This window comes from Alligator sinensis, unplaced genomic scaffold (assembly GCF_000455745.1).
Source record: "Alligator sinensis unplaced genomic scaffold, ASM45574v1 scaffold995_1, whole genome shotgun sequence".
NCBI classification, from domain to species: Eukaryota; Metazoa; Chordata; order Crocodylia; family Alligatoridae; genus Alligator; species Alligator sinensis.
In genome coordinates, this window is record NW_005842960.1 from 257946 (window position 1) to 281054 (window position 23109).

At 42.3% G+C, this 23109-nt stretch overlaps 1 protein-coding gene across 5 annotated transcripts in view; it reads left to right on the forward strand.

The window, feature by feature from the left end:
- LOC102382687 (macrophage mannose receptor 1-like) overlaps positions 1 to 23109 on the forward strand; it is a 136772-nt gene that overhangs the window by 10715 nt on the left and 102948 nt on the right. For 4 of the 5 annotated variants that reach the window (XM_014526091.2, XM_025192669.1, XM_025192670.1 and 1 more), the window contains 5 exons: positions 1066 to 1239; positions 5993 to 6157; positions 8895 to 9008; positions 12256 to 12402; positions 21196 to 21378. In XM_014526091.2, the coding sequence (XP_014381577.1) occupies positions 1066 to 1239; positions 5993 to 6157; positions 8895 to 9008; positions 12256 to 12402; positions 21196 to 21378 (783 nt within the window). The remainder of the gene's footprint in view (positions 1 to 1065; positions 1240 to 5992; positions 6158 to 8894; positions 9009 to 12255; positions 12403 to 21195; positions 21379 to 23109) is intronic. The other variant, XM_025192671.1, reaches the window with a different exon arrangement.

Sequence of the window (23109 nt, forward strand, 5' to 3'; positions counted from 1 at the left end):
AAAGGATCAGTCCTTATTAGTGAAATGACATTGCAAGTAATTAATTTGAAAAGGCAATTCTAATTACAGCGGGTAAATGAATAATTATATAAATATAGTACCTAATGAATGTTACTGCTATTTGTGCTGTGTAGCTGCATGTATGGAAACACTGAGAATGCACACAATCTGTTATTTATGTCTTTCTTCTTTTGGAGCTAAGAGAGAATTACATGTTTATATGTGATTATTATGTGTTCATTATGAAGATTATACAACTGCTAATTTAGTGTTCTCCTGTACTTTGAACACTAATTTCTAATAGGGCTCCAAGATGACTGGTCATGTAAGAAAACAAGCCAAACTTTAATTAGTTTAAATGAAGTTATATACCCTAAGTGATTTTTTAATGCATAAATTATTAGGAGGGAGTCTGTGATTAGACCTTACAGAGACACAGAGAGGGCATACATGAGAAGTTCTGTACAAGGGCTGGTCATGGAAGTGGACCCTAGGTCAGGTCAGTGGAGGCGTAAAAGTCCACTGCAAGCAAAATGCTTGAAACTAAGCAGGGCAGAAGGGGAACAATAAGGGGAGAGAAGTAAGTGCACCATTATTGTACACTTACTTCTTGTATCATTGTGGAGCTCTGGGAGAGAATTTTCTTGAGACACAATTTCTTCCAGTATTTACACACTGTATATCCCAGTATATTAATCTTTGTGTAAATTATTTCTTTTTAATAAGTCCAATCTTGAATTGCTGATTAGACAAAAATCTAAGAACAGCAGCATTTGGGTCACCATTTTGTGAATATCCTTCTAGTTTACAGTTGCACATCTCTTCTCTACCTAATATTGTCAATAATTGATTGGATTAGTAGAAAGAAAACAAAACATTTATGTTGTGTTATGGAAATACAATGATCACTGATATTCCTAACTGTTGATAATGTGCAAACCCTATGAAGTATTTGCTCTTATTTTTCATGCTAAGATATGATGCTGTCTCCCCCATATTATGATAAGGATAGTAGACAATATACATAACTATGATGTCTCATTCTGCATGATTGTATCTCTTTAGATCTCTTTTCACTACTGGGCAATGCCAATGGAGCACCCTGTGTATTCCCTTTCAAGTTCAATAGCCAATGGTACGCTGAGTGTACAGATGTGGGAAGATCAGATGGCTGGCTCTGGTGTGGAACAACATCAGACTTTGATGTAGACAAGATGTATGGATTTTGTCCACTGAAATGTAAGTTTTTTACTTTGTAATGAAGCATATTATTTAGCAGATTATGTATAAGGAAATGTTACATAATCTTATTACTTACTGTACAATGAAAAAATGGAATGTCTTTACATTGATGTAGAAATAATATATTTTTAAAATCAGAAAAACATAATTGTATGTATATGAACAGCTGTGCTTTAAAAATGGCAAACAAAAGTTTCTTCAAACTTAAAATCAGAATAAATATTTTATCTCAAGCTAATTGGTAGCTGCTTTTAAAAAAATGTTGAAAACAGGAACTTACAAGAAAGTGTCATTTCAGCTTTAATTAAGATTTTAAATAGTTCATATGTAAGTGAACTTTCACAAATAATTCAGAATTGCAAAGCTAGATTTCAGCAGTGGATCACCATGATCAATGAATATTAAATGAAATATCATTCTTACATAAGTAAGAACCAACTGAGCAAAAAATTTAGTATGAAACTACATCAAATAAAATTTGATTAAGTAAAAGGGCAGTACCTTTTCCCCTTTTATAGCCCATTGACTTGTAAGCAAACTTATGATGCAAAAATATATTAATTTTTGAGATTCCTTTTCCTTTAAAAGTCTACTTTCCAAATAACTACTGATCCAGTATTAATAGTAATAAAATAGTCTTACCTAATGTAGTCTTATCCTTTGAATCACCTGTTGGCTTTCCCCAGCATCCCAGGATACTTTGCTCCTGCTCCTTCCTTTAGAAGACAATGTTACTTGCTGGACTTTGCTACTCCAGCTAAGTAGGGAGCAGTACACATCTCCTTCACAATCCCTTCCTTTTTATTGTAAATTTCTGCCTCTTGTGTAAATGTCCTGTAGAAATTAATAAAAAAGTGATAACTTTCCTAAGAGCTTTTTAAAGCATTGTCTAAAGCTTAATACTTAGATACTAATCATCCATCATAACTTGTAGCAAATTGTAGATAACTGTACTCTAGAAATCTATGAATCATAATTTCCATTTCACCCTGTTATGGCTCAATAAAACTCTAATGGTTTCACCATATTTATTTCTAAGAGCTTTCCCAGAAGGTCCAAATTCTTTGGAATGGTTTATAACCACGTGAGAGATTTGAGGGATTAGCCACTTAATTAGCCACTTAAGTTAAATGCCACTTGCTTTGTGCTTTGGCCTTCTTGATGTCATCCCTGCATGCCCAGGCAATATTTTTTATACTCCTCCCTAGGTGTTGTCCAAGGTGTTCCTGTAAGCTTCCTTTTAATGTTTTACCTCACTGAAGAGTTTCCTCCTGAGCCAAGTTGGTCTTCTGCCATACTTGCTATTCTTTCTGAAATCTTTTTTAGATTGCTCACTGGAAGTTTATTCATGATTCAGTACTTATGCTGTGTAATAGGTCTCCTAAGTCACTTGGTATTGTTTCTCTTTCTTCATTTAATTAGCCTAATATTTATAAATAGGCATAGGACTCCACAAGTGTATCTAGGACTGAATTCCTTGGGGAGTGGAAGGAAAGAAGCTGTTTCAGGGAAGAAAGGTAGAAGGTGAGCTGGAAAAGGAAGTTTTCAGACACTTTAGACCAGTGATTCCCATATGTTTTCAATTTACAGATCAATAATTTTCTGCAACTCTATATGTGTGTGCCTATAGTTTGCTGGGTGTGAAGAGCTTATAATGCTGCTGCTTCTCCATGGTAACTGTTCCAATGTCCTGCTCTTACCCTATGGAGGGATGAATGAAACTGGACTGAATTGCGTGGTTTAGCTTTCACTTACAGGCACACGGGCAGCTGAGATACTAAGTCCCCACTTAATTATGAGCATAGAGGGCTTTTCTGAGTTCAGAGGAATTAGTCTAGTGGGACTTCTGACTCTACTTGTAACTGCCATGACTCCATTTGCAGTTGTGAATGTTAGTTTGGGTCCCCTGGTAGAAAGGAGATAGCATTTCGTTACGTGTCTGGATCCTGTGCATTAAAAATAGCTTATTTACTTCAGGGTGTGGGAGCTAGATAGATGTAAATCAGATTTGTAAATCTGACAGTATTTTATATTCAGTCACAGTCTACTGACGTTCTTACCTTTGTGGTGTCCGCTAAGCATGCTAACAAGTGACAGCTATAGGGGTAGTTTGCAGAACAGTAATATTTCTACACTGGAAACTAGACTGAGGCAATTCATTTCCTCACACAGGTCTCAGAATAGCCACTACATTTTTTACTTCTACAGCCATAATGGGGATGGCAGTGGCAGAGTGGTTAAGGTGTCCCTTTGAGAGTCCAGATGTAAGCATATGAACTTTCTGCCAAAAATCACCCCCAGGTTAATCAGACTGGGGAGTCAAAGACAATGGATAAGATATTAGATGCATTGTTTTGTTCTATGCCACTGGCTACAGAAACTAGTGTACCTTAACCTGGCTAACCTGATGGGCAATCTAGACCCGAGCAGAGCCAGGACTAATAATAGGCTGGATTTCAACTTGCAGTCATGGAGTAAAAGTTTCTAGACCACTAAAACTCTTTCATAAAATAGGAAGGAAGAGCTTATTCTGATTTTCAGTTTTCCAAATTTCCGTCAGAACAGTAATAACAAATATTTGCCCTCCCTGCAATATTTGCTTTTAGAAATGAAATTTTCCATACATGGATCCTATACCAAGTCTTTTAAGCATCTTGTTTTGCTTTAAGTCTGAGGAATGTTTGGGATAAGGATAAAGTAACCTTGTGACTTGCTCATAAACGATCTCTGGGGCTTTCAGAGTAGTGCTGCCTGGTTTTGTAATGAAAATAGCTACTTTTTAGTGACTTAGAAACATTTGAAAATTGAATGCTGTTTATGTACAGTGGATTTTTTTTTTGTCATGTGTGCAGCAGAAGAAAAATGTGCCGTTCATGCATTTGGAGCTGATTTAGGTTGGGCTTTCAACTCAGTTATCCTTAGAAAATGTAACTTGTCCATTCTTCCTGAAGGTCTGATACTCTGAGTAATCTGAAGTAGAGAGAGGTAGTTAACTGTGTTAGTCTGAAATCAGGCAGAGAGCAGGGTAGCTGTGCACCTTAAATCTTAGTTAGTCTATAAGGTGAAAATCTGCCCTGCCTTCTGCCTAATCTAAAGCAGCCTAACTGGAGAGACCTCTTTGCTACAAACTTCCTATGCCAGGCAGTGACAAACATGACAAGCCCCTCATGAACATGGTTAATTCCTCAACCAGAATTTGTCTGTCTGGTGCTCGGTTGATTAGCGTAGAGGAGAGCTAATAAGTCACGGCTCTTAATTAGCCCTCCTGCAGCACCATGTGAATATGGCTATGCTACTTCTGGTTGGGAATGTTGCTTACATGAAGCAGCACAGCTGTGGCTAAGCACATGGCTCTTTGGCACAGTAAGCTTGTGGTACAGACATATTTCAGACTCAGTCTTGTGAAGACTGGCCAGAACAGTGATCTGAGCTCTCCTAAGACTGATTTTTGGAGAGTTTAAAGTTGAAACTGTTGTGTGCTCCTTAACTCTTCATGAAAATTGCTGCTGGAAGGCTCTGAACAGAAGCATTACAAGCAGTTTTTGTGCCTGGTCATTGTCTGTGGTTGTGGTCAGAGGTGACTCAAGCAGGGTGCAGGGCCCAGGGCAAATCAGCCCATGTGAGGCCCTGTCTCTGCTCCGATCCCACGGTCCCAGACCTGAAGAAGTTGCCACCGCCATTGGGAGGGAGTGGGGGTGGGGGGGAGAACAAGCAGCTAGATGCAGAGCCACTGCTTTGCCCAGCTCTGCACCGCCACTGCTCTGCCCAGCTCCGTGGGGCCCCCAAACCACGGGGCCTGGGATGGTCACCCCGATTTGCCCCCCTCAGAGACGGCCCTGGTTACGGTTGCCAGTCTTGTGCCCCCTCTAAATTGGTGCCGTAGGCTGGTGCCTTATTCGCCCACCCCTAGTTATATACTAGTAGCTACAAACATAAATTTAAGTTTTTGGAGTATCAAATAGATTTGTTTTCCTATCTACCTATAATAATTTTATTGCAGAAAAATGGCTGCTAGTGAAGCAGAATTGTAAGAGTTTTAGTCTGCCTGAACAGGTCAGGATTTACTTTTGTTAGAGCGAATATTTCAAATACAATCAATTATTTCCATTTTACTGCATGCCTAACCTTTTACAAATTGACAGTGTTTTTATATAGAAGACAATATACCAAATAAATTACATCTTCCTGTATTCATAATATGTTTGGACATGGACATGGTATTTTGCTCCAATAATTTTTCCAGCATAGCATATATTACATCAGACTTTCATTCCTGTTGTGCAAGGGTAATCAGTAAAGATTTCATATTGTCTGTAGGCTATCAGGTCCAATACAGGAAAAGGTGGAACTGGTTACTGACCTACTGACACTTAACATATACTATCTTTTGTTTTGAGTATTGTTTATTGTAATGCTTTCCTCTTATTTAAACACTGCAGTTTTGTAAGGTCTCTGAGAATAGGAAATGGAAAAGTCCACCTTCTGTCAAAAATTTGCATAGTTTGCATCTCAAAACCCTCTAATTTAGGCTGCAGAAATTTCAGCTTCTTTCCTATGGCCAAAGAACAAAGACTGACCTCTAATTTATGCTGATTTTTGTCATACGAGTTTCATGTCTTTATAATGCCATAATTAGCATGAGATTTTTTACCATAGGGTACAGCTAGTTTTTTGTTTTTTTTTTACTACCAGTTCACTTTAAGAAAAGTGAACCAACTCCATTAATATTGTATCAAATTTCTTCTTACAGTTAGTGGCAGTGATACATTGTGGAATATAGATCCTTTGACAGGAGCCCATTACCAGATAAACTCCCAGTCAGCACTAACATGGCACCAGGCAAGAAAAAGCTGTCATCAACAGAATGCAGAGTTATTAAGTATCACAGAGTTGCATGAACAAACGTACCTGGCAGGTAAAGTAATTAAATGCATTCTATATATTGTTATGTACCTCATTAGAGTGATAACATTTGAATAGAATACTACATCTTTAGCTACTTTACATGGTTTAATTTAATCCTCACAATAACTTGATTCAGTTATTGTGAACATATTTTGAATGTATTACTGTAGTTTGGGGGTGGAAAATTATTTGAGATGGAGGGCTGCTTAAGGAGTTTTGGCGAGCTGTTACAGGCACTGTGGGGATGGGGTGCTGACCTAGCCTGGCATGGTGGGAGAGGTTGGGTTGCAATTGGTCTATCTGGCCCCAGGCCCATCCGCCTCATGCCCACTGCTGGGGGTACTGGATAGAGTGGGCAGGGTCTCCAAGAGGCTGGCCTGGGACTGTGGTGGGCAAGGCATGCTTGACTAAGCAGATGAGATGGGGCTGTGGGTGGGCAGGGAGCAAGGTCTGGGAGCAAGGTGGGCAGGTGCAGCCAGGATTGTGGGGCAGTGACAGTACAGGTCTGAGGCTTGGGGCAGAGCTGCAATCTACTTCCCATATGTCCCTGTAGTGGATGCTGGTTCTACAGGCATGGGCGTGTGGGGAGCAGATCGTGGCCTTGCCCCTAGCCACAGCCTTGTGCTGTCACCACCCCATGATCCTGGCCCCAGCCCTCTCCTACTTGTTCTATTCCTGGATGCTGCTCCCCACCCACCTGGCTGTGGCCCCATCCCAACTGCCCAGCTGAGCACGCCCTGCCTGCATGGGCCAATCTCCATGGAGATGGTGGTGGGTACAGGGGTTGACAGGGTGGGGTGCCTGGGCAGCAGGCCAGGTCCACCAGTGGCAGCAGAGAAACTGGCAGCAGCAACTGGGCAGATTGAGCCACTGATGTGGGGGCTGCCGGAAAGCTGAGTCCAGCCACTGTGTTGCCCTGGTTCCACTGCACACCTGATTTTGTCCACCCCTGCTCTAGTTGGATGACAATTTCCTGTGCAGTAAATCTTGCTTTAGCATGTGGTACTGTGCAGTATGTCTGATTTTAGTAATATATTAATACACATTTGTTTATTAAGTGTATTTAATAGTTTGTATAGTCTGCTTTACATTAACTATTATTTTCAAATTAAAAATCCCAGCAAACTCAGAAAGCTATTTACTGAAGGTCTGAATTTAATGTGAAATTATCATTATAATTAAAGTTCAGAAGAGCAGTCTAGGAATGTAGTTAGGAATAGTATAAGAAAACTGAGAAGCATACTTTTTATTTGAACACCAAGATACTTTGCTGCTAATCATGGTCCAACTGCATATGAAAAACAACTTTTCTTTACCCAGAAATCCCAGTTTAGGCAGGGCTCTCCTAGGTTTCCTGTGCTGTTACATTCTTGACTCATTTAACATTGCCAAATTTCAGCCCTATGCTTGTAAATTCAAACACTGTTTTTCAAGACTAGGATTTGAATAATCTTGTATTATACTCTATCAAATGTTTACATTTTGGAAATATTATCCTCAAAGGTAAATTGGGCGAACAAGGTGGTATATGGGCCAGGTGGGGGCAACATGGGGCCTTCAAAGCCTGATCTGGCTTGGCGTGGGTAGTGTAGGGCCCTGAGGCCTGACACTTGCAGATGGGGGCTGGGCAGAGGCATCATGGGGTCTGGGGGCCTGATTCTGGTGCCTGGGGGGGGGAGGGGGGGGAGGTGGTATGGGTCCTGATCCAGCCGGTGAACTGGCTTCCCCATTCATCTGGCCTGTGAGTACCACTGCATTAATACAACAGAAATAAATGACATATACTAGTACAATGATTTGTTTCTGGTGTGTTAAAATTTGAAAATCAGTATTCATGTAACTCATCTTCCAAAGTCTTAAAGGGAAGCAGGAGGTAAATTACTGAGTAATAACCTGTCCCAATATATGTGAATAGTTCTAGTGAATTTAATAGGGTTCTATGTGAATTTACTTATAACTATTTTTGGACCCATAATTTGACAATTGGTTTTAGTAAAGACTTCTTCAGTAACAGGAAAATAAGTGAAGAATTAAAAGTAGCTGAAACAGAGGAAAGTACCAGAGATGATAAAAATAAAAAAAATAAGACAAAACAGGATGGAACTATTTACAATGGAGCTTGCTAGACTATGAAGACTGGTTGTGCATATTAAGACAATTTTAAAATAGTAAAAATTTAATTTAAATATTTAGTTTGTTACTAAATTCAGTGAAATTCCACGAGCAGATAAGTTAACTCTTACAGTTGGAACCTTAACTTTTACATTTCTAATGTTTCATTAACGTGGATCTTGCATTATAGCTTTAAGAATACAGTATTTATTTTCATATTCATGAGCGTAGTTTTATTGGGTAGACACTTAACTTTCATTCAGTTTACAGGCATTATTGATTCTTGTGAAATTACCTACAATTAAAACGAGGAACACTGGTAGAATCATTAATGCCTCTAAAACCAAGATGAACATTTAAACACCCCCACTACTTATGCTTACTTTTCCTTTAGTGCTAAATAATTTGAAATGAAATATATCTGATCTATATTATTCTGAACAATGTGGTTTTGTGCAGAATGTGAAATGAAAACAGGAAATAGATGGAGCTCAGTCCTTAAACTATAGATAATGTGAGCTGCAAGAAATCCTCTTTATAGTTATTATTACTCCATAGGCTGGGATAGGGTTTACTATTGCTTTGCACCTCTAATACTAACATTTTATGCTATTATTTTTTCCTTTGTTATTTAGGATTAACTGGAAGATTGAGTGCTGCACTCTGGTTTGGTCTTAATAGTTTGAATTTCAACAGTGGATGGCAATGGAGTGGGGGCAGTCCTTTCAGATACTTAAACTGGGTCCCAGGTAGGTATAAATCAGGAGCGGGCAATTATTTGTGCTGGAGGGCCAGTTACAGAGTTTTGGTGAGCTGTTGAGGGCTGGGGGCAGGAAGTGCTTATGACCCAGCCTTGGCTCCCTGTCACAGCTGTTTACCAACCAGGCAGAGGTGGGGGGGGGAGAATCAAGGAGATGGTAGTGGATCCTATCTGGCCCTGGGCCCGTCTGCTCTGCACCCACCACCAGGGGTGCAGGATGGAGCAAGCAGGCCGGGTTTCTATGGAGACCGGATCGGGTTCTCCATGGGCAGGGCATGCTCAGCCAGGTAGATGGTGTGGGGATGCAGGCGGGCAGGGAGCAGCATCTGGGAACGAGATGGGTGGGTGGGTCAAGGCAGAGGCTGGGCTGGGATCATGAGGTGGTGATAGTACAGGGCTGGGGCCTGGAACAGAGCCGCAATCTGCTCTCCGCCTGTCCTTGCGATGGGTGCCAGGTTGGAACTGACACCTGTCACAGGGACCTGCAGGGAGTGGATTATGGCTCTGCTGCAGGCCTGAGCCTGGGCCCCACACTGTCACTATCCAGTGATCCCAGCTGTGGCAACACCCACCCATCCTGCTCCCAGACACCTCTTCTCAGCTGGCCCTGGCCCTTCTCAGCAGGGTACACTTGGCCATCTGCCAAGTGTGCCCTGCCTATGGGGTTTCTGGGCCAGTCTTCATGGAGACCCCACCCTGCTTGCTCTGTTTGGTGCCCTTGGTGGTGGGTGTGGGGTGCCTGGGCAGCAGAGGTATTGGTAGTAGCTGCTGGGAGAAGCCACTGCTGCCACAGGGGCTGTTGTGAAGCCAAATCCAACCACCATACCAACCCTGCCTCTGCCCTTGTCCTGCTGCTATGATGCCCGGCCTCACGGATTACAGCTTCTGGTGTGCCTGAGAGCCACACGGGGCGGGGTTTAGGACAGGCTGTGCTTTGCACCAGGTGGCACCTCTGCACCCGGAAGCAGAGAGACCAGCCGCATGCACCGCAGCCTGGCCTCCCTCCCACACCTGTGCTGGGTGGATCCTAGGGACCTGTCATGGGCTGGACAGAATCACTTGGTGGACTGGATCTGGCCTGTGGGCTGTATTTTGTCCACCCCAGGTATAAATGGTAATCCATCTCAGGCAAAATTTTGCTTATCAATCCTCATAGTGGATTTCAGTCTTGGTATTGCGCGCTCTTACCTGCACAGAACTTCTATAATTTTTAAAAGAAACCGACTATGATCATAACTACTGGCAATGAGATCTGCTGCATCAAGAACAGAATTCTTGATTCAATTTATAACACAAAATAGATATTATTCAGGAGAACCTGAGAAAATATTTAAAAAGCATAGATTTTTTTTCTGTTGTATTCATGCAGAAGGTAGGTCAGGGTGGTACCTTGTGTTCACGTATCTTCTAAATTTCCCCAAATCTTATTTCTTGTTAATGTCAGGGTGAGATTGTAGCTGTAATGGTCCAGGAATTATGTGAGAAGCAAGGATTTTTGGGGGATGATGTCTTTTATTAGAATAACTTAATGGCCAGGATAAAGTTAAACACGCCTTCTCCTGTACATATAGTATATTTGTTCAAAAATTAAATGAAAAATGCAATAATCTAACCACATTATAGTGGATCTAGAAAGAAACCCTCTAACTTATTTTAGTGATTTCACCTAATATTTTGCTCCTGGTCTAATATAGTTTGTATTTTTCCTGCTAAAAATCCCTTGCTAGTTCTAGCATCAAATATTCTAACATAAATCTTGTTTTCATTCTTGGGCTAATTAATAGGAAATCTGAAATTATTCTCAGTTCTTGCAGCTAAGTAAAGATTGTTCAAATGACAGTAGGTAATTGAAATGATAATCAAGTATTAGATCTGGCTAGATCCCTGAACCTATACTTTTCTGAATCATGTGCCCCAGACTCCATGTGATCTCATTTTAGGAGATGTGGTATGTGTGTGTGGGGGGGGGGGAACCCTCTAAACATTTTTTTCAAAATATGAACTATATAAAATGTTGGGCTTCAAAGACCAACTATTGAGAGGTATGAATTGCCCAATAATGTTGAAGAATTGTTTAATGATAAATGCTAGCAATTATTTAAATGATAACATAGTTAAAAATCTCACTGCTAATTAACGCAGATGATAAATTTTACATCATGCATGAGTAATTAGGGGAGTTGCATCATTTTTTTTCGGCCTGAGCTTTGAGGATAATTCTTCATAAACAACATGGCCCCCTCTACATGTTACATCTATTGCACAATTGCCTGGTTAATTTCATGGTTATTTTAGAATGGCTACATGTGCAAATTAGCTATGGCTCCTTTAAAAGGGCCAACCAGCTATTAAGTTATTGTTGGAAAATGTGTGATAACTTTATAGCTGGTTTCTGTCCAACTTTAGTTTGCACATACAGCCTGTCCCCCTCATGGCTGGGAGACCACAGCTGCTGTGATCTCCCAGCTGCAGGATACCCTATATACCCATGTGGCTGGGAGATTGTCCTGGCATAGCTGCCAGGTCAGAGAGTCTTGTCAGCTGACAGCTCAGGACTCCCATTAGCTGTGGGGCTCTCAGTCCTGGCTATATGTGGGGTGCACCTGGGGCTGACAGTCCTATCAGATGCCGAACTCTCAGCTCTGACTGTGTGTAGGGTGCTACTGGGGCTGAGAGTCCCATCATATTTGCCAGTGTAGGCAAATACTGTACTGACAGTACAAGGTGCGATGAGGTCTAATGCATGATCCCACAATCATGCCTCCTAACATGCCTGTGTGGCATGGCAGGAGGCATGATTGTGTGGATTGTACATTAGAACCGATCATGCCTTTACCTGCATGTGTAGAAGGGGCCTGCGGTAATGAAATGATAAGAAAGAATGAGATCTTGGGTTTTTCTGATTTAAAAAAATCCCCAACTTTCAGGTTAAAAAAAGTAACCCAAAATCCACATTTTTCCATGATCAAAATGAAACACCCCGATTATTTATATATATGTATGTATGTATGTATGTATGTATGTTTATATGTATTAGTAGTGTTTAAATTTAATTATGGAAAAATGTAGATTTTTGGGGGGGGGGTTTAACCTGAAAATTGGGGATTTTTTTAGATCGGAGAAAACCAGGGTCCCTGATAAGATAGCCTACTTAAGGGTTGCTAAGATCTTTTCTTTGGTTACATGGTCATATACCAGCATGTAAAATCTTTGGTTTTGTAATCTATTTCTCCAAGGAAGCCCTTCTCCAGAGCCGGGAAAAATCTGTGCAGCATTAAATCCAGCAAAAGGTGCAAAATGGGAAAACCAAGAGTGTAATCAGAAACTTGGCTACATTTGTAAAAGAGGAAATGCCACTTTAGAGTCTTTCATTATTCCTTCAGGTACGTTGATCAATAAAATAAATAGAGGTTATTGATTTACTTTCTATATCATATATGCCCTACAAAGATGAACAAAGGCTAAAAGCATTATCAATGCTTTGCAGCCATTGGTTTCAAAGGAATCCCAAAAAGAAAGAGGAACAATGGTTGTTCCTTCCCAGTTTTGGCCCATCCTGTCCCCTTTAGCTTGCCTTCTCCTTGATTAGATCCCAGGACTTGTATAAAGTGTCCTTCCAAAAGCAGGCGCAAGGTCTCCATTGTATCTTGGGGAATGACATGGCTAAGAGACATTCAGATTTAGTTACTGAAGAAACAGAAACATATTGCATCTAGCCTCTCATATGATTTATCATAAATTGTCTATGAAGTACAGTCTCTTATCACATCTATATTTATAGTCAGGAGCAGTGGCCACTTCATTTCTTATACATTAGGCTTACTGTACCCTTCTTAGGACAGCGGTAGTTTGGAGGACTGAAAGAAAAGAGACAACATTTCTTAAGTATGAAGGAATTGCAAAGTAAATGTAATGACATTTACAATATGCTCTTGACAGAGTTCTGCATAATTAAGCAATTTCTAAAATGTTCACTGAGAGTTAGTCATAGTAAGAATAGGTGTAGCATGTTGGGGTCCCAGGGATGGCTGTAGGTGCCTGCCACATGAAGGGCCAAGCCAAGCGACCAGCAGGTGCTTAATTGTGGCAGCATTTTAGATTCATGGCTGCTGCTATAAACAGGGTAATTTACTGCTGGCAGGCCAGGCAGTAACATCGCCTGGCTGCAAGGTTGCTTGGAACATCCTAGAGGTAAGGGCAGAAGCTGTAGGGGATGGCCAGGAGGCTCCTGGTCCTAGGCATGACCTAAAACTGCACCCTGCCAGGAGTGGGTGGCCTGGTGGGGCTCTCAGTGGTGCGGGAGCCCCCAGGAAATGCCAGGCCAGTTACCACCCCGGTGAAAGGTGAATAGGGGCGCCTTAACCCCAGCCCTCACCTTCAGGTGGGCTATATTCCATCTGGGCAGGGTAGGCCAGGTAAGCTTCTAGAGGCGCCTGAGCCTGCTGGGAGACTGACCCCACAGGGCCAGGCACACTTCCAGGTGTACCTGAGCCAGGAATGGGGGGGCCCCGATCCGTAAGTGCAGGCAGGAGGTGAAAACGCTGCTGAGGTACTTGACTGGTCAATGCTGGGGCCAGGACCAAAGGGTCAAAAGGGCCAGGGGCCCACCGTGAGGGATGCCCACAAAGAGCTAAGGAGCTTGGGGTCCCAGCTGGGCCTGAGACAGGGCTAGGGCTTATGGAAGCTGAAGGTCCCCAGGGTTGGGGTCCACAGCTAATGGGCAAAGGCAATGGTTGTGCTAACTGCCTGAGATGCCATCTGCAAGGCTTGGGCCACAGTGTAGGAGTGGAACAGATACCCTCCCCCCCCCCAATATCGGGGTGTACAATGGCCAGCCTTCCACCTTAATTAACAACTTAATTAATTACCAACAAGGCGTGGTGGGTGAGACAGGTGGGAAACTAGCTCTGTGGCTAGTGGGAAACGACCCCCTCTTTGCCACACTATGACATCCCCTGGTGGCGCTGTGACTGTCCTTCACTCTTCTCATAGTGTGCCCTCCCTTCTTTCTCACCCACCACACCTTGCTGTTTCTTATGGGTCTAAAAAGGGAGGCTGCCTCCTGGGCCTTAGTGTGGGCCCAGTTCGACTGAACCCCCCCACTACGTTTCCCTGGCACCCTATTGGTCCTCACTAGACTCCAGCCCCCTTGCTGGGCCTCACTCTATAAGTGTGCTGCTGCAGGGCACCTCAAGTCTTAGGGGCTAAGTGCATGGCTCCAGTCCTTCTCTATACCATGCTTCAAGCCTTGCAGGTGTTATTGCAATGTCAAGCTCCTTTTGGGCTTTGGGCTGCTTGACCACCATCCCTTTCCCCTCAGCTAGGCCTTCTAGCCTGAGCCCATTGTATCGGATCTATCTTCAAGGCACCAGCTCTGGTTTGGCCTTCTTGGGCACTAGGCCCCTGTCCTCTGTCTGGGTTTCTGGCCTCACTCTATGCCCACTCCAGGCTCAATAGTCACTCCAGCCTTTAGCCTGCCTTTGGCAGAGCTCAAGGTGACCATGTGCCCCATGGGTACTAATGGGACCTCCATATGCCTCCCCTACAGTGCCAGCCCAAACCACCAGTGTAAATACAACATAAACATAAGCCCCTGAGCTATAACATAACATAAAATGGGGAAGCAGCCCTCTCTCCCTTAAAGAGGGCAAACCTTCCCTCCCTTCTAGTGCCAGCATGCCTTCCAGCCCTGGGCTAGCCTTGTGTGCTCCCCAGGCTCCCCAAGCCTCACTGGGGTTGCACAGGCAAGATCATCCCTGATGATAAGATAGGTTGCACAGACCATTAAGGAACCTGCTGCCCTGAGGTCTTCAGCCTGTGGCTGCCAGGGAGAGACAGCCTGGGCTGCCTGCAGGTGCCTGCTGATTAGCCTCCTTGCCTTGTTGCCCTGGCAACCTGCAGCTGCCCTGCCCAGCTTGCAGAGCTGCACCCCTCCCTCCCCTGATGCTCTCTTAAAGGAACAGGGAGGCTCTCTGTTACAATAGGATATAATCCTGCAAGGTGTTAAATGCCCTAACTCCCGTTCCTGTAAAAAGGAAGTTGGTGGCACTTCATGCCTTGTAGCTTCAGGCTTCTTGAGACCAAAAAAGATAAAAAATCCACTTGATTCTAACACACATGCAAGTACATAATGTTAAACACATGGGAAATCCCATTAAAGTTAACCCTGAAGCTTTTGAGATGAGTGCCACAAAGTTATATATGAGGGGTAGGGGGTAGTGGCATGCACAATACATTATAGTCCACAACAAAATGAAATGCAAAAGACTACAATTAACAAGGGGTCAAACTGTTTGTTGTACACACAAAGCTCTTTGCTTTTTGTAGAGGGGATATTTATGAACTCAGTAGTTATACTTATCCCTACTTTTCCACAAGGGGGCCCTAGAATTCTAGATATACATTACATATAAGATTGTAAAACGTATATAATTAAAATATAGATATATATTCTTTATATAGATACATATTTGTACATTTGGAATTAACAGACTTCTAGTGTTAAGAGGCAAAACCTTAAAAATGTTTTGAAGCCGTTTTGTAACACTATACATTTGTGTGCATAAACAGCTGTGTGTGTGTGTGTGTGTGTGTGTGTGTGTGTGTGTGTGTAGAGAGAGATCTAGTTAAAGGCAGAAACAACAAGGTAGAAAAACAAATGACAAACATTTTAAATCTTAATGTGAATGCTAAGTGTATGGCAATATAGAACAAGTACAGAAATGTTGACTGATGCTAAACAGTAGTGAGTGACCAATATATCTATCTATCTATGTACACAAACGTATAGTGTCACAAAGGGCTTAAACATGTTTCAGCTTAAGGTTTTGCCTTCTAACACTAGAAGTCTGTTAATTCCAAATGTACAACTATCTTAGTTGTTATCCTTTTTTAGCAAGTCACATATTGGTCACTTACTCCCTACTGTTCAGCATCAGTCAACATTTCTGTACCTGTTCTATACTGCCATACATGTTAGCATTCACAGTAAGATTTAAAATGTGTGTCATTTGTTTTTCTACCTTGTTCTTTCTGCCTTTAACTATATCATCTCTTATAGTCAATTGTAGAATATGCCATCTGGGACTAGGACTTCTACATGCTGACTTGTCTTGCTTGTGCACATCTTAATTATCTTAAGTCTTGTTTGGCTTTTTGGCTCATGTAGTAAAGCAAAAGTTCAGCACCTTGCAGAGTTGTCTATATTAGTATGGGAAATTCTAATAATTGGTCTGCAGATACTTTCTGTCCTTACTCCATATAATTAGTAAAGCACAACAGGGCAAAAAAGAGAAACTAAGGTGAAGGAGCATCAGGAAGCAGTGGGATCGTTGCTGGTCGATTTCCACTGTTAACAATCATTCAAGCCTGGGTGAATTCCAAATGTACTGAATATATGTGTAGACTAGGAGGAGGGCTGGACTGGTGCCAGGGATTGAGTTTGTTGTCCTGTGGGGTCAGGCCAACTCTCAGGATCTCAAAATTGTGCTGTTAGACGGGAGGGTGTGACCCAATTGCACATATATACACACACAAAAATCAATTGGGTGCATACACACACCCCAGGCACCTACAACATCCAAGATTACCAGTCTAAGCACATGTACACCTATCACCAGTTCAAGAACATACACACTATACACACCAAAAATTAGACAAAAATCAGTTGTCAATACCCACACACTCAATACACATAAATGGATTACTAATTCGTATATCACGCACACGATGATATATTTACCAGTTCACACACATACCGAATACCTACACACACACACACACGTGAGTTCCTGACTTGGGTGATATGGTGTGTATGTATGTGCTTGGGGTACTTACGGTGCTTGGTGACTATGGGGGGGGAATCAAGGGTCAAAGATTTCCAGAAGGAAGGGAAGGAGGGAGATGGATAGGGGTTAAGATGAGAGAGGGAAAAATAAGAGAGTGAAAGTGCCAGGAGTGAAAGCTGTCGGGGCCAGGATTAGAACCAGCGGACTGGAGGGGAAGCTGGGGTTATTTAAGGTCATTTGGCCCCAGGGTTATTTGAGGTCACTGGGGCTTGGGGTTACTTAGGGTTAATGTGCCCCTGGGTTACTTGGGGTCACCTGGTGCTGGGGTAGAAGCAAGGGAAAAAGCCTGGTGGCAAGGAGGAGATAGCCAGGAAACAGAGAGGCAGAAAGCTGGGAGAGGGGGCTGCAAACTGAGGCAGAAAGCTGGGAGATCAGGACAGGGGTTTGGAAACTGAAAGGCAGAAAGCTGGGAGATCAGAGGGGGCAGATAAGTGGTGGCAAGGAGGAAAGAGGCAGAAAGTTGGGAGATTGGGTCAGGAAATAGAGGCAGAAAGCTGGGAGATAGTTGGGGAATCAAGGAAGGAGGGTCAGGAGGTCAATAAGACAAAAACCCAACTCGGGGTTTCAAAACAACAGGTTTATTAAACAGACAACACACTACAAAGCCCCACAAAGTTATTGGTTCCTACAGACACGTGCGCACAAGCACTCACATGTACACACATACAATGGTAGCAGGAGAGAAAAAGGCTTGGTGGAGGAACTGAAGTCAAGGTGTGTAGGGACACAGTCCAGGTCCTTTGCTTGGGAAAGGGAGGTGGGTGATAGCTACCTATCCTGGGCTGTGAGTTGATCCTTGTTGGCCAGTTGGGGTCTTCTCCAGCAAGGTGTTGTCCAGAGGCTATTGCTGGCAAGGCCTCTGGGTGAATAGGTGGTATGGCATGCTGCTAGTCCATATTGGAGAGGGCGTCCCACTGGGTCTGTCTTCACTGCCCCCTTTTATAGGGGAAGACCTTCTATGACTCTAGTGGCAGGGGCATGCCCAGGCAAGGATCAGCCCCTGGTGTACTGAGCATGTGCACTCCAGGCTAGCACTGCAGTTTCAGGTGTCTGTAAATGGTGGGTTTCTGCAGCGGTCTTTGTCTTCCAAATCTTGAGCAAGGGAGGGTCAGTGCAGGATGATGGTTGGGTCATTGAGATGATGTTCCAGTTGTTGAGTTGATTATTCAGTAGAGGCCTGCTACCATTGTATCTCAAGCACCCTCATTCATACCCATTCATTCAGGAACCAATTTTCATGAGACTGAGTCATAGGTTACACCTGGGCAGAGGACACAAGATGGAGGCTTGACATACAAAATGGAAACTTGACATAGCTTGACATTACTTATGCTAACTTATACTGTCATGACCCAAAGGCATGATTTTGTGCGTGCTTCGGCACCAGAATTATCCCCGCCAAGTTGCAGCTTCATTGCACAGGAGAGTTTCCTATTGCAGAGGAGAACCCCCGTGCAGGGACGAGTTTCCCGCCTATTTGCAGCTTCTTTTGCAGGGTGCATTGCTCAAGTTGCAAGAGAAATGCACGGTGCAAAAGAGTTCCCGCCACCGTATGCAAATTCGTTCCCGCACATATACATGTAGGCCTAAATCATATAGTATAAATAGAAAAAAAACCGGTAAAAATCAGTAAAACAGTAATTCCACAGTAAAATCAATATAAACATAATAATTATACAATATAAAACAGTGGATCAAAGAAGGAGAAAGAAGGGAAAAAAAAACTTGCTATAAAATTGCTAAAGCTTATCCCATGTCTTAGCTCACTGCACATATACATGTAGGCCTAAATCATATAGTATAAATAGAAAAAAAACCGGTAAAAATCAGTAAAACAGTAATTCCACAGTAAAATCAATATAAACATAATAATTATACAATATAAAACAGTGGATCAAAGAAGGAGAAAGAAGGGAAAAAAAAACTTGCTATAAAATTGCTAAAGCTTATCCCATGTCTTAGCTCACTCTGTCTTAGTTTACTCATACTTATCTATAGGGAATAGAGAGGGAGAGAAAAAGTCAGAGATAGTTGACAGGAATGCATTTCAAAATGTTGAAAAAAAGAAAAACTCAGCGTTTTGCTACAAGTTCAGGGATTTTTAGTGTAGATGGTCAGTAGGTACAAGGTTTAGGATTACCTTCAGGTTGAGCTTAACTAGCAGTGTGACAGCTGTAGTGCCTTGAGCTGTAAATTCCCAGCCTCCTTCTGTTGTGTCTGAAAAATGGTATTTGGCACACTCCTCAGGTTTAATGAGGTCTTTGATTGTATGCGGATCCAAGACTTACCTGCTGGCAGTCATTTTCAATATTTGGCAAAACAAAGACTATAGGATGATAGGAAAGTAGGTTGGAAAGGACTTCAAAGTCATCTAGTCCAGCCCCCCACTTAAGGCAGGATCATTCCTGACTAAACCATCACAGCTAAGTGTCTGTCTGTTATGCGGAAAGAGATGTTAGATGAGTTTTATAGATTTTCCAAAATTGGAATCCGATGTATGCAGAAATACACTGATAAATGTTCAGTGACCTACAACAAAGTTGCAGGCTATGTTTATTAGCTAGCTATAAATGTGTATTTTTTAAATTGTATAGTAATCAGCATTGTGCCTTATAGATTCACAGAAACGTAGGGGTGGAAGAGACTTCAGGAGGCCATTTAATCTAGTTCCTTGTTCAAGGCAGGTTTATTCCTTGTCTAAACCATCATACCTGAAACTGGATTAGTAGTTACAACCTGGGATTAGTTGGTTTTAGCTGTCAGTGCCCAATGAGTTATTTTCAGAGTATGACCTCTTGACTCTTCTGCTCAACACATCCCCTCTCCTACCGAGCAATATACATTATAAAATCTTGGAACTCTGGTGATATCTTCTTGCAATTTATAAAAGTCTGCTGCTCTTGTTTCAGTCTACAGAACTTTTTTTTTTTGCTAAAATGTATGAAAATGATAAATTCTATGCAACCAAAATCATAACTGGTTTTCTAAATATTTACATTCTGTTTATTAAGACTTTTTGATGGATAGCCTCCGTAAAACTCAATTGTATTATGGAGTTTACTGAACAGGAGGATTGACAGTTCTCTAGTGCTGTTTCATTTAATGAGTTTAGAAACCATTTAAAACATGTTATTTGCTTTTGGTGTCCAATTTTCTTAGTGGATTCTTTATAAAGAATTCCTAAAGGAATAATTTAATTCTTTGTTTTTTTCCCTTGTTGCAAGAGAGCAACTTATCTCTTCTAAGCTGACGTATGGGGCTCATATAACATATTTAAGTGCAGGAGTGAATTTACTCACGTGTCAGAACCCAGTAGTTGAGTGCCCATGTCACAGTGGAATGCTTCCTTGATTTGATACCTATAACACAGTGGAATTTCCCGCCACAGTGGAATTTTCCGCTAGGGTAGAAAACCCCGGTGCAGTAAAAGTTCCCGCCAACTTTATGCAAATACGCACACCACCATTGGCCGGTTATAATTATTCATATTTGGTGACTAGCGATTGGCTTGTTAGTCATATAAAAGTTAAAGCAGTTTCCGCCCAAGTCGGAGAACTCCGCGCACATCTTGGAGTGAACTTGGCGGACTGATCACCCACCAGCGACTCCCCGTCACACGACCCTCCTGACGTAACCCCGACCCCGGTACCGCAGTAAGCCAATTATGGAGATTTCTTCTCATCTCATCTCGTTTCTCTCGTGTCTTTGAGAGTGTCTTTTCTACGTTTGTAACTGCAATTAAGCCAGTCAACTCTGCCTGCGCCCATACATCAGTGGTGTAAGTAAACAATCAATTTGTTACCAATACGCATCCATGCCTAATTCCGCTCCATCGATAAAAGTACCCGCCTGCCGTTTCGGGCTACTGGTCATAGCCTCGGCCTACCACTCGCCCGCCACAACATGCATACAGTTTTTGAGAACTAGCCCCTCAGAATGGGTCTAGCAATATAGAAGATAAAGAGAAATTCTGATTTGATTGTTGAAAAGTGAGAAATGTATGGGAGAAATTAACTTAAAGAGCTGGTTTATTAAAGACTATATCCTAATACATACAAAAAGATGCTGAATTAAAGGTGTGCAGACTTCTTTAATTATGGCATTTCCTTAGCTTTGACCACTTACTCTGTAATCTCATCAATGTGGTGTTTTGGGATATATTTGTTTTATTTATGTTCATATTTAAAAAAATGTTTTAGTCTCATTTGTTCTCTGTCTCATTTTTTTTTTTACCACAAATGCAGCACAAAATATCAGACAGATGTGCTCAACAAATGAAAATAAACTTTTCTTTCTTTCTGCAACTTTTAACTATTGTTTTTCTTTCAGAGACTGATATGCCTATTACGTGTCCTACTCAATGGATGTCATATGCGGGTCACTGTTACCTAATTCACAAAGACTTCAAAATATGGAAAGATGCCCTAACTTTTTGCAGGAAGGAGGATGGAGATTTGGCGAGTATCCATAATGTTGAAGAGTACAGCTTTATTGTTTCTCAACTTGGGTACCGTGAGTATTTGCACAGAGCTGCATGCATGTTTACATAGAAAAAAAAATGTGTTTGGATATCATACACCAAATACGTTGGATGAACTTAAGCTTCAGCTGCTAGAAACAAACTACTTTTATATCAGAGAAATTCCCCATCTTTAAAATGGGGGTGGCAAAACCAGTAGTGTGGTGGAATTGTTCATGCATGTATATTTCTTGTTGTCAAAGAACACAGGTCAGACCTTTTTATATTTGCCTAACATAGTGTCAGATCCTGCTCTCATGCACTTGCACAGATATAAATTTAGAGTAACTCAACTAAGGTCAATTAGGTGATTCCAGATTTGTTCTGGTATTACTTGAAGTGTAATGTTTATCATGCTGGAGCTTCTACTTCAGGGGTTTTCAAGGTTTTTTAACAAGTGTGCTGCTTCTGTCTCAGTTTCAGCTCATGTACCCCTTTATATTAAAATTATTTTGGGGGCTGAGTGTACATGTGCCACCCCAGCAGGTAAGTCTGTGGGGGAGGGGAAAGGGCCACAGGGGTGAGGGGTGTGGCTGTCAGATCGAGGCCTCTGTGGTGAGGGAGTGGGGCACAGACAGGGGCAGGGGTGAATGGGGCTCTAGCTGGGCCAGGTTGTGGGACAGTCAGAACCTGGGAGGCTCATCCAGGGGCACAAGGGCGCTCCCACCTCTGTGCATATCCTGGCAGAGGCCCAGGGACTACGTGCCCCCCCCCAATCTGTACATGGGGCAGAGGCGACTGCCGCTGCGTGCTGGGCTTTGTGTGCTGCTGCACCTGCTCTGGGAGTGGTGCAATGCCACGTGTGTCCCACTGCTGGGCAGGCAGAGAGAGGTGCAATGCAGCCCAGCAGTGGCAGGCATGTGACATCGCACCACTCCCAAGGCAGCTGCAGTGGTGAACAAAGCTCAGTGTGCAGCGGCAGCTGTCTCCACCCCATGTACGGATTGGGGGTGCATGTGATCCCCAAACCTCAGCTGGGGCATGTGCAGTGGCAGGAGCCCCTCTGTACTCCCAGAACCTTTTTAAGTATCCCTAGGGGTACACGTACTACTGGTTGACAACCACTGTTGTACTTGAAATGAAAAGGAAAAAATGTGTTTCAGAAGGCTGCCTTGTTCAAAATGGAAAGGGAAAAAAGATATTTAAGTAAAAATGTCAGAATTTTGAGGAGGAACAAGGCATATAAGGCCCCCAAATTGTATTTTTAGACAATGTTATCAGTTGCTTATATTGTCTCATTCTAAAAATAAATCAGACCTAGTTCTTATTCCATAATCCTTCTTTCCCTTCTTTCTTCATCCCAGAAATGATTCAAATAGCTTTCATCTTTGTTAAGGCTGAGAGGAGTTTTACTAATATTTTGTCTTGTTTTGTTGTGTTGTAACTCAGGCTACTGGAGTAGGGAAGAAGAAGCAGAGTGTCTTAGGAAAGCACAAGATTGAAAGGTCTGGGTTCTGTTACCAAAGCTGTGATTTGCATCTTTGGGCATACTATTTAATATCTTTGTTTCTGTCTCAGCTTCCTTACCTTTAGAAGGGCTATCTGATCAGCCTGCTTATGCATGATACTTGCCTACTGTGATGAACGTAGAGCTGATCTAGGCAGTTAATACAGATGTCTTTAAAAGGTTATTTTTAGTTAATTCATGGTGGGGAAATTTGTGTGAAGGTGGGATCTTTCTTAAGTGTGCATGCATGCATGCATGTGTGCGTGTATGTAGGTGT